General features: G+C 31.2%; 1 protein-coding gene across 1 annotated transcript in view; it reads left to right on the top strand.

The window, feature by feature from the left end:
- LOC118199463 (uncharacterized) overlaps positions 1–12,885 on the top strand; it is an 86,153-nt gene that overhangs the window by 58,384 nt on the left and 14,884 nt on the right. Inside the window, exon 10 of the mRNA XM_085823104.1 lies at positions 1,850–2,100. Within this exon, the coding sequence (XP_085679230.1) occupies positions 1,850–2,100 (251 nt within the window). The remainder of the gene's footprint in view (positions 1–1,849; positions 2,101–12,885) is intronic.

Genomic DNA, 12,885 nt, shown 5'->3' with positions numbered 1-12,885 from the left:
AATAGCAGTGGAATTTAACTAAGTTGATATAAATATAACTAAAATCATGTGTTTTAATTACTGGTACTTTCACAACACTTAAATTAGAAAACTGCAAAAGTTTATAAACTGTTCATAATATCCTTGCTGCAAAAGATGATCTGTAAACTGTTTATAATGTTTCTAAAATTATTCAATTGATTACTCTTCATTTTACAACTTGATAGCATCCCTCATTGGAAAAGATCATGGTGATGCAGACTTTAAAACAGAGCAAAAAGCAAACTTAGATTAAGATAAATGTTTTCAGGGAAATCAGTTTCTCCTGGAGAAAGATCTGTATCTGATTAAATTCGATAGAACTGTTCAATATACCATTTAAAACTAGGTAAAAGGCTAGTTTTTTTGCCAAATTTTTAAATCGGAACCAAACTGATTGCAGACTTTATGCCTTACGTGGCGATATTTCTCTGTCATTTGGTAATTTTGTTAGTCTCTTTTGACCTTATTTGGCAGCTTTATTTTTAATTGGTGATTCTATTTGAGTTAAATGAAATTATTCTATAATATTTTGGCCATAGTAATCAAATTGCTCATCACAACAAGCGATGTATTGATCATGTTTTCGTATACAGGTGGACTGGAATTCGTTAATTCAGTAACAATATCCAAATAATAACATTACCGCATGAAGCGGTATCTATTGTAAAGCTACAGTCACTTTTTCCTAAACATTATAATACATTCTTGTTTCAAAATATAATACTATTTTTCTAGTTGTATTGAGACGGGAATTCGATTAAAAACATAAGGATAAAATTCATTTTGTTATCACGATAAATTGCAGCATTATTGCAGTAAATTGACAAACTACGAGTAGTTATATGATCAGATAGGGTCACCCATGTTTGTGACCCTCGTCCATGCATATTAGAAGGGATGACATCGTGGATGATGTTTTAAGTAAGTTATGCTCATATTTATTTTACACATGATGAACAAATGATGATAGCTAAAACAAATGACAGTGAATGAAGATGTTACAGATCTTTAAATGAACTTTTTCTGTTGTTAAAAATTGTGATAATCTCAAAGGAAAGATAATTATCTTTCAAAAAGACTTCAGTACTCATACTTAAAAAACAGCTTTTGAATTTCAGTCTTAGAATTTCCAGTACAGGTAATTTGTTTTATTCAAGGAGGAATGGGTGGTAAATGGCCATTTATTTGAAAGTGTAATTCCTCTATCTCAGATGGCAAGGAAAAGTCAAAATAGGTAAATCTAGCCTCAGTGAAACCAATGTAAAAGCATTTGAAACTAAAATAAAATATTTCTATCCTTCAATTTTACACAATTTTTGGAAGCTTTGCATTTTAGAAAAACCGCTTGGGAAAAGAAAAACTTTCATGGCAATGACATTCTGTTACATTTTGAAAGTGGGGTGAATTTGGTTTGAAATTTAAAAAAAATTACAAAATACTGAATTGATTGCAGCAACTCCAAAGAAACTTCAATATTTCCAATGTGCGGAACAACGCTTTCCTGTAACTATATAATATCTGTATTTATATAAATAAATAACTTCAAGGTATACAGTCATGACCTCTCCAGTTTCCTGAATTTATATTTAGAGAATTTTATTCTTCTCTGTGTTTCGAAATATATATATAATAACAAAATAACTTTTAATTATGCATCTGATAAGTAATATAATAAAATTTAAATATTCAAAAATTATAGTCATGGATAACCACTTGAACCTTCACTTTCACAAATAAGTTCAGATTTTTAACCTGGAAAAATATTTAAAAGCATAATAGCTAATTTAATATTTTTTATTGTTCTTACTAATATCATTTGCATTTTCAGGAGTAAAAATATATTCTGAGCTGTACGCATGGGTGGCAGTTTTCATGCTGCCTATTAATTCAGCTTTGAATCCTGTTCTTTATACACTAACTACAAAACTATTCAAGCAACAACTTGCAAGAATAGTATATACTTGGCGAGCCGGAGGAGTGCCTGTTGCGAGTCCAGCAGACTCATCTGGCATCTCATTATCTTCCGTTCCATACAATGCTAGATGCTCGAAGAATAGCGTCTCTATTACTACGTCCGATGTAAGTATTCTTATCTTCAGTGTCGTAGCATTATAAACGTATTATTATATACTTAGTATTTTTATAATACATGGTGTTTATAAAGTCCCGGACCCATTTTGATGTTTAATAACTCATAAAATAATAAAGATTGATTAAAATGAATAACATAAATGGTTAGATAGACTCTAAACGTTTCATGATCCTTGACAATGAACTTCCACGTGGGCCCCCTTCGTCGCACGGAGAATATCAAGTCGATATTCAATTTCACGCCAGGTACCGGCAAGCATGTCGGCATCCACAGAGGCTATTGCGGTTGTAAATCTGGCTTTTAGGTCATCAATGTTCGACACTCTCCTCCTGTAAACGTTTTCCTTTACAAATCTGAAAGGAAAATGTCCAGCTGCGTTCTTTATATTAGGTGATTTGGGTGGCCAAGGAATTGGACCTCCTCGCCCAATCCATCTTCCTGTAAAATGGTCATTCAAAGAACTACGAACGATGGTACCCCAATGAAGTGGTGCACGATCTTGTTGCAAAAAGACATGTGGTTGAAGCTCTTCTAGTTGTGGAAATACGAAGTTTCCCAACATGTCTAAGTATACGACTGATGAGACCGTCTTTTCTGTAAAAAAGAAAGGCCCAATGACTCGGTCATGCATTAGTCCACACCGCACATTAACCTTTGGGGAATCCCTTTGTGCCTCACGGTATTCATGGGGGGTTTCAGATTCCCCATATGCGCAGATTATGGCGATTAACAATGCCTGAAAGATGAAAGGATGCTTCGTCGGAGAACATTATGCGTTTCAGAAATTAATAAGCAGACGATATTTAGAAAAGTACAGATATTTAGACTGTAAAATGAAATTATCTGCAATTAACCACACGCGTAGACGATATTTATAAAAGTAAACATATTCAAACCTGAAAAGGAAAATATATAAGTTATTCCATCAATAAATGCCATAAGTTTGTTTATATCTTCATTATTTTATGAGTTATTACACATCAAAATGGGTCCAGAACTTTATAAACACCCTGTATTATTAGTATTTTTATAATAATTTAAGTATTTTTATAAAAATATTTATAAACTAGTAGTTATACCATTTTATTAAAGTTTTCAGTGTATTTAAACTTAAAAGACTCTAGAGGCTGTGACGGCTTGTTATACAAAAAATAAACAGATAATAATCTTACTGGAGATAAAAAAAAGGCTGCTTTCTTCCCTCTCCTCAGGGACTGAGAATCTGTGCTGGCTAATTAGTTCTGATTCTTCCAAGAATCCTCCGCTGCCTTGTTTACTATTTTATTGCATAGCTAATAAATATTTGGTTCAAAGAATGCGAGTGGAGTGACATTTTTCTTTTGGATCACAAGCAATTAAGTTATTAGCGAACATAATAAGCGGTGATTCAAAAGTACTTAGCCGGTAGATGAATGAATTTTACTTAATTTTATATCAATCGACTTGTTCTTGGAAAGAACAAAGACACAAATATCAGTTAGTTTTCAAATACATATGGCTTGATAAGGTATTCTCTATAACTTTCAAATGGTCTGAAATATTACAATATTGACACCACACTGGTAAAAACTTTCACGTTATATGTATTACAATTTCAGTGCTCAGTCAGCCTCTTAGTAAACTCAAATATGTTTAGAAAGGAAGTGATTTCGAAAATCGATATTGTATATATAATTTGAGAAGAAACTACTGAGTGATTATAGTTAAAGTTTTTGTATTAAAAAGTTTTGAAACAAAAATCATTTCTCAGAATTACTTAAACCTTCACATAAATTTCTCTTGAAATAAGTGAAGTTTGTACTCTAAAAGAGCAATTCAAAAATTTTGCAATGATATTTCCTACTTGCGGTATCAAAAGATAAAATTTTTATAAGCCATTTGCGCATCGCAAACATTCGCGATATTTGAAAAACAGCAAGACGTGCTTTCTCTTATATTAAAAAAGTGTAGTTTCTCTGTCGGAGAATTTCTATCATTAAAAGATCACGTTCTTCCGGTGCAATTCTGGTTTGAAAGCTTTTAGAAGATGTGTAATGTTGAAAATATTAAATTCTGGTTTAATATACCCAACCGGCTTAGTAAAATTATTATTAAATTAAAATGCCATTTGAAATTGTATTCGAAGAACAAACCTGAGACAGTATACAAACTAGACGATAACCCGATAGTAGCAACCGCACCGAAGAGAAACAGTAATGTTAATGATTCTACCAGTGCACATAGGCAAGATGCGACAATTATATAATGAAAATTTTCTCTTCAAACAAACTTTAAGCGATTATTCGAAAATCCGTCTTACAGCTTTTAACAAACGTCCCTCTGAATTATGATGAAAAAGCAAAATGCAGGGGCGAAAGTCGTCCAAAGTTAATCTGTTTAAAGCTGTCGTCGTATTCATTTTAATGCTTTCAATATCAAATCGACATATTTCCATTGCAGATTTTAACACTGCGAAAAGAAAAATGTCGCACAATTCAAGATGTGGATCGCGGGGCAAATGCAGAAGGGCAGCATTTTTTTCCTTTTTTATTTAGCCCAAAGGGATAATTTGCCCAGAAGGGCTATTAATTTCGTTTTAGCATTTTGCCTTGATTAACTATAAACGGCGAATCACTTTCTAAATTATTGCCACCAAATATTAGAGCCCTGTATTATATTTGAAGAAATTAAATAATGAAGAATCTGCATAAATTTATCTATGCTTCTCGTATTGTGATAAAACAACCTATCAAATTTTGAACAACGTAAGTCTGCACCCGAATATGGGTATCTGGAAGCTCAAATTTGGAATTATTTTATCATCTATTCCATATTTTGTAAAGAATTTATGAGTTTTTGATTAAGAAACTCAATGATTTCAAAGCGAGTAATGGCAACACTGCACGAAAAAAAAAACATTTTATCTCCAGCTCGCAAGGCTGTGTATCCGAAATTCTAAAGATATGCTCTTTCAAGTAATTTGTGATAATGCTGTCGAATTGAATTTTATGTGGCTTAAGTTCGAAGAACATGATATTTAATAAATAAAGGTAACACACAAAAAGTTAAAAAAAGCCCATCCGGGCGTAATTTTTGAATTTTAACGATCAAATTCTGAATAACATAGTCCTCCACCCGCATATGGACTCATGGACGAATTTTGAATTTCGAATTTGTTTTCTTGTGTATTTCACATTTTGTAAAACTTTAAAACGATTTTTAATTAAAAATTAAACGATTAAAATTTGAACGATTTTTTATGAACAAACTCAATGATTTCAGAGCGAACAATGGCAATATTGTACGAAAAAAAATACATTTTTATCTACAGCGCGCGAGACTGTCTACCGGAAATTCTAAAGATAGGCTGGTTTTAAATATTTTATTGTGTATTTCAGATTTTGTAAAACTTTAGCGAATCTTTGATTAACAAACTCAACGATTTCCAAGCGAGCAATATTTCAGGGAACATTTTTTTCCTCTCTAGCGCGCGATACTTTCGAAAATTCTAAAGCTAGGCTGTTTTTAAACATTTTTAGCCCAAAGAAACATTAGCCCAAATGCTCTTGAAAGTGTATTTGTATATAAACGAACTTCCCTTTGGGCGTAATATAAAATTTGAAAGCTTTCAGATTTTTTTTTCCTGCCAAATATTTAGTTTTCCAGAGTTCCAGAGGAATGAAATGGTGCGTTTTCAAATTAAAAAAACAACTTGCTTCAAAATATTCACAAGATTTGCAGAATCATGCTTCACAGGGAAGAGGCACGTATAATTTGATTCCAATGTAAGAATCGCACCTCTGTACTCGATACTTTCATTTAATTACCAGTATGTAACAGGACACGAATCCTTTGCCACATATTTCTAGGCAAGATGTATGCCAAACTCCGCATCTATATTTGTGGGAAACAGGGAACTTCTGATCATTACACATTCTTATGCCTCCTAAATAAGGAAAATCACATCAAATTCCCACAACCTGATCTCCTAGCATTCAAAGGTTTCTAATTAAACATAAACACTAGTATGCTAAGTTTATAAAAATATTCAGTGATTGTCTTCCTAGATGTTTGTCAAGTTTCTCATGCTGCATAAATTTCTTTAATTTAAATGAACCTACACATCATATGAATATGTTCAAAAATATTTCACTTACAAACTTTACTAAATGTAACCTGTTCTAACGTACCATTTTAAGTACTTTCTTTTTTTTTTTTTAAATTGTGTTGATTTCTTATCAAAATTATTTTCTGTATTCCAAATTTTTTCATTTCCAAACCCCGAGTTCTCAGATTCCTATTCGCGATAACTTTTGGATATTTTCAAACGATTTGATTTCGGGGTCACTTGTTTAATGTTATTAGTGCAGTTCATTATAACATTGTGTTCCTAGCACTTACTATATTTATCTCATTATGTTAATCTGTTATTTTTATTACATCGAAACAAATAATCTCAGTTTCATTTGTGAATTTCATATTGTATTGATACTGTATTGCAATCTCTTTATGTCCTAAATCATTATTTGTAATAAATACTGGATGCGGAGTATTTTGGTGGGATTACACAAAGTAAGCATAACAAGTAAACTGCAGATCCTTTGGAAAGCTTCTCATCTACTCAAATGCTCCTGTTCTCAAGTTTTTTTTTTTTTGTGTGTGAACTCTAGTAAAGCTTCTATTTTTTTATTTTTATTTATTTTTAGGATAGGATTAGTTAGTATGTATTACCAGTTGACCCTCGTTATATCGCTTGTTTCCTCCCTGTATTTACCTGTACCTCTACAGAATACTTCAGCAGTTTAATGTCTGAATACCTCTATTTTCACGTAAGATTTTTTCCGCATCTTACATTACCAGTAAAAGATGACAATCATTTTGGAAATGAAAGAATAAACCGTCTCCATTGTTCTGTAGCACGGCAAGCACGTTCACATGATCTGAACATGCATTATTTTTGTCGTTGGGGATAAATGTAAAGGAAATTGTGTTTAATGGACTCCTTGCAAATGTAACAAAATTGAAAGCTAAGAAAATGCGTCGTATGCATAGCATTCTTCGGCTTGTTGACTAAGTTCATTTATAACCAATCTACTGTTGACAAGAGTTCTATACTGGTTCTACAAAATACATTTCTGTTATTCTCTAGGAAGTACTATATTCTTTTACTATAGAAGACAACAATAATATTAGGATCGAATTCTTTTCATTCTTACTTCATCAGCTTTTAAATCTTAACAATCTTAAGACTCTAAATTCTTTCAGTCCATTTCTTTGAATGCGGGTGCCTACATCAAGAAGAAGCAGGAGACTTTTCATTGATGAATTTCCATGATCTGTATAGTCCTGCCATTCTCAACTTCTATATCATATTCATGAAAATGAAAAAGCTCAATATGTTAAGCTTCTAGTAAAAAGATGTACCAGAAGTTTCCAAAATGCACCAACATAATGAATTTCTGTTACACAATAGTGAAATCTAGGCTCCTTCTATCTTTTACTTCTTTTATCATGAAAAACGAATTCTAATTTAGGTGGTTAGTTCCTGTTTTTATCTCAAAATATTTATGCTTTCTTCATTCAGAGCTAATCACTTTGTTTCTACAGCTCAACATTTACAATATTTTGAAAGTAATTACACCCATTTTGGTCTTTATTAATAGAGTTGCTGTCAGGACAGGAATTATACTAGGCGTTACAAACCCTTTTGTAACTATTCAGGACTTTTATCGATTCAAATTAATCTAGTAGCATTAGTAGGATATGTGTTATTTTAATTTCAAAATTACATTTTTTGTGTTAAATTCGAAATGACTCACACGATCAAATCCTTATCTGAATTGCAGCGTACTTTCAGCATTTCTTATTGTTAACTGGATGAAAACATGAATATACTTTTTCATATCGTTTATTTTTAAAAATATGTATGTGTATCAAAAGTAAATTTTATTTTTCGTTGTAAATTTAAATGAAGTTTAATATTGAACTTTAAAATTTAACAACAAAACCAATATTGGAAAATTAAAGAATAAAGCACTGCTAAAAGTATTATGCAAATTTAAATTCTCTTTAAAATTTAGTTATAAGCTTTCTTACTCTTTTTTCTATTATACTTCTGGATTCATCTTCTTTAGAAGATTTGCCTAACAACACATTTCGATGAAATAATTCAAATAAGCCATATACTGATTTGATTAAGCTTAAATGAAGAATAACTGTAATATTTTAATGCAAATTTGCTCGAATCTTAAGTATATCTGTACGATTTTCTAATTTAATTACCTAAAATGTGAAAACGAAATTAGCTTATCTACTTTATTCCTCTTTTCTTATTCTTTATTACTTAGTTCTCATTCTCTATGTTTCTTTGATTTTTCTCCTAGCTTTCATCAAATTCTTTTCTTCGTTGTATATCTATTTACTTATCTGCAGGGAGGATTATCATTACGATGCTGGCACTGACCCACTTTTTACTATCTTTTCTTCAGATCACACAGTTCTTGATTATAGAACGTCTTCTTTTCTTATTTGTATTATGCATGTTCCCCCCTCTTTACCTATTAAAATCTTTTCATTCAGTATTTTCAGCTCGTATTTTATCGGCTATCTTCTCGGTCTCGTAATTAATTTATCTCCTATTTATAAGCTTTTTTTTTCTTTCTTTTGAAGAAACAAGATGAGGCCATGTTTGTAATTTGATTGTATTTGGTAAACTCTCATTCTATTTGAAAAACTAAATAATTATTTAAATTTAGCATCCGCTCGAGGAAGGCTCTATTTCAACATCATCAGCCCAAATAGAAAATTATTTTTCTGTTTTCAAAAGCTTTTCTTTTTATCTAAATACTTCCATTCTAGTTTAATTACAAATATCTCTATGCTTTATTTCTACATTCTAAACAAAGAAATTCATTCAGAATTATTACTTTAATTTCGCACTTTTTAATACTATAATTCCTGATTATTTTACTTTCGTACTTCTGACATAGTAAGAATAAATCTGCATAACATTGTAATGTTTAAAATATTATTTTTAGAAGGTTTATACTGATGTAATTTTTTTTAAGTTCTTAAGATATTTTTTATCTAATTAGTTATTCATACAATTCTTATAGTTCGTTTTTATAGCAGTTAGACTTTATATATTCCAAAATAGGATTAATTTTAATGAAATCATTCCAATGTAAATACTTTTTTCATATTTTTATTTGTAGATAGTTCTTAAAAAAGCCGTAAATTTTATGATTTTTAAATGTAAACTTATGATTTAAATTGCATAAAATTAGTCCAAATTCTTCCATAATACTGCTTTTGGATTTAAAAATAAAAAGCATTCACCGTTATGTCGCTCTGTCAAGTGAAAATTTTAAAAAACCATTATGTCGATTCATATGGTGTGTTTACGATGCAATACCGTGTTCCAGTCTCTCAATAAATAATTGATGTCCAGAGCCTCCGACAAAACTACATCTATTTTCATCAATTAAATTCTACCTTATTCTATTGTTTTGGCATTTAAACCGTTAAGTTCTCTGCATCATTATAAATACTACCTCCATGTGAATGTTTATATAGGACCCAGAATCCTGGGCGTTGCTCTAACAATGAGCCTTTACAAAGTCCTCTGGCTATCCTTAAACGTCATATTTACGTCCTTTTAATGTTATTTCACTCAGTGTGTAAGGTATTTCTGCCGCCTTCTTAGCGTGCCTTCGTTATGTAGTGGTCTGTACGCTGGGCGTGTATTCGAGAAGTCCGTGATTCGATTCCCGGCGAGGGCGTTGCTTATTTTTCACGTCTCCTACTTCTAAAAAATACTAATATCTCTACAAGTGATACAGTCAAGCGTTACGCCCCACCCTAATTATCAACTGTCGTTGATTCTTGTTCTGCAGATATATATCTCGAACTTTATTTGCGGTATTTGTTTGTGTTATTATTACAACTAATGCTTTGCGCAATAGCACAAAGCTACCTTAATATGAACGATATCGAAATCTTCAGTGGCAATTATCACAATCCGTATTTTCTAGAATGTCTCAGTTGATTACGCGTGTAGCCAGTCTTGATGAACGAAAATTAAACGCAAATCATACTGTTTAGTAATTTCTAGTTAATTAAACTATCGTTATACAGTAGAGCCAATTGGCATGTAATACTGCATATTACCCATAGATTCTAATGACTATTTCTAGGCTATATCCATAGTTCCCCAAATTTATTTTATTCTATAACGTAAGCGCGTGAAACAGTTTTACTTACTTTTTTTACTGGCTTGAATTTTACAACCTAGTGTAATAATATTAATTGAATTTAATTACATGATGGAAAATGTATAAATAAATATAACAATACACATCCGCATTATTTTCTTTCGCATTTTCAAGTCGACTCTTTACAATGAGTCTAAGAGAATTAAAATTAAAAAGTATTAATTAAGACCGAAATTTTTTTAGAACTCAGGCTAATCTATTTTAACTGCATAGATTTGCGAGGCTTCAACACATTTATTTAGTTGGTTAACACAGATCAAAAAATGTTACTGGTTTAGAAATTATAATATACTCCCAAAGGCTCAGTTTTAAACATTAGGAATCTAAACTCAGTTGACTCAGTTTTACTTTACTATAATATTCCTGAAACTGTATGAGAAACTGTATGAGTATCTTGAAACTGTAAAAAAGTAAAACTGTATCATCCTCTCACAACTTTATGTGACGATATGATATTACGTTTTATTTACATTTTAAAGAGCATTTATTTCTTAAATATCTCGTGCTAAATTATATATATATATTAATTATATTTAATCTATATAAAATATATAAAGTACTACATCAATAATACTACATATGTATTATCTCTCAAATTGAGAAAATAATGAAGATTGAGAAAATAACAGTAAATCCTCGAACATTTGTGCTCAGTGATTCTAAAGCAACGCAGTTTTTAGCTAAAAATATTTACTTTTAATAAGAAATGAAAGAGTTAAATTCAACTCCATCTTGAGAATCAAAGTCGAAACTGAAAGTATAAATGAAATTTTTACAGAAAACCGTATCAGATAACATACCATGTCAGATAGATTGTATTAATAATATGAAATGCAGTAAATATTACTAATCGTAACAGATTACCTTTACATGACGAATATTTATGACATTCGTCATTAATAATATGAGCAAAATATTCATTTCTCAGCTAAGTGTGGTCATTTCAAAGAAAACTCAAGAATTATGTTTGGAAGGAATCTTATCCTAAGAATGTAATCTTATTTCCTTTCTTCTTTGTCACCATAGCAACGCATGAACTAAGTAATTAATGGATGGTGTAACGGAACGAATAGCTCAATGAAACTGGATATTAAATGAGGCATGAAGGCGCTAATGGAAGCCATCTGATATGCATTTAAAATATGAAGGGAACATTACCTTCGCTAAGTACCAAATAAATGTTTGTTCGTATTAACTTGATAACGACTGAATGTAATAAGAGGTAATTTAAATAATTTAAATTTTAATAAGGCTAGAGTTAATAATTTATAAAGGTTGAATTTCATAATATAATAATAATCATAAATTTTGGTAAACGCATGGATATTTACATTCAGTATTAACAGTTGCCATATGATATTTACAATTTTTTAAGTTTTCATACTGTTAGCTAAAAGAATACTTATTTCGAAAAACAGCTGAGAAAAATGACTTACATACAACAACAAGTAAGTTTATCTACCATGGCAGATTATTCTGCTTAAAAAGTTTTAACTATGTAGTATAAGTTTATTATATGTAGTATAAGTTAGTAAAATATTATTCCGTAATTTCACAATTCAGAATTGAGTTTACAAATAAACAGTGGAAAATGAAATAAAAATAATAGTTAGACACTTATAATTCTTCCTCGATTAGACTCTAAAAAGGTTTGAGCACTGCGATTTTCATGTCATCTCTTGCTTTTTATAAGTATCTGTGGTTTTAAAGGGAAATTATTTTCCCACCAGATCAAAAGTTTGCAAAAGGCAGTAATTTTCAAATGCAATTTTGATAGTCAGTCAGTTTATAACACCTAAAGGTGTTTTCTAGCTAAAACACCTTCTTCAGCACCTTAGTTAATAACCTTTGGAAGTGGCATCTAAGAGTTGGAAAAATATAGCTTTCCTTATTACTTACTGTGTACGTTCCTCGTATTAGAATGACGCAGTTTCGACTTTAAATCCTTAATAAATTCAACTGCTCTTGGTCTATTTAAACCAGACTGAATACATTTAATAATAACACATTCATACGTAAACATTTAGTAATAATTCAACAGTACAGATAAGTTATAAAATAAGAATTACAACCGTTACAGGCCAGCTACGCTTTTAGCGACCGAATTCTACGAACGACAAATCTCAAAAGCGTGTTGCCAACGCAGGGCAACGAAAAGGTGGAAATTAATTCGATAGGCGTGGAAGTGAACATACTCCCCCCTATCAGGTTTAGTCCTGATACACAGGCAAAGGTAAAAATTTATTAATTGGTCTTTTGAAGACACCAGTTTTAGTTTTGACTGTAGCTACGCGAACTAAGCCGTCCTTGCCCGGATGGACATCAATGATCCGTCCTATAGGCCAAGCTGAAGGTGGAGATCCATCTTCGATGACAAGAACCACCGTGTCGACCTTTAAGTTGGGTTTAGTGTGCTTCCACTTAGATGTCTGCTGAAGAGAAGTCAAATATTCCCATTTCCATCGATTCCAAAATCTGCGACGTTGATTCTGTACAAGTTCCACAGACTGATGTGTTTCT

This window comes from Stegodyphus dumicola, chromosome 9 (assembly GCF_044657685.1).
Source record: "Stegodyphus dumicola isolate Sdum_Otavi_A_Nest chromosome 9, ASM4465768v1".
NCBI classification, from domain to species: Eukaryota; Metazoa; Arthropoda; class Arachnida; order Araneae; family Eresidae; genus Stegodyphus; species Stegodyphus dumicola.
This window is presented reverse-complemented; position numbering and strand designations above follow the sequence as displayed.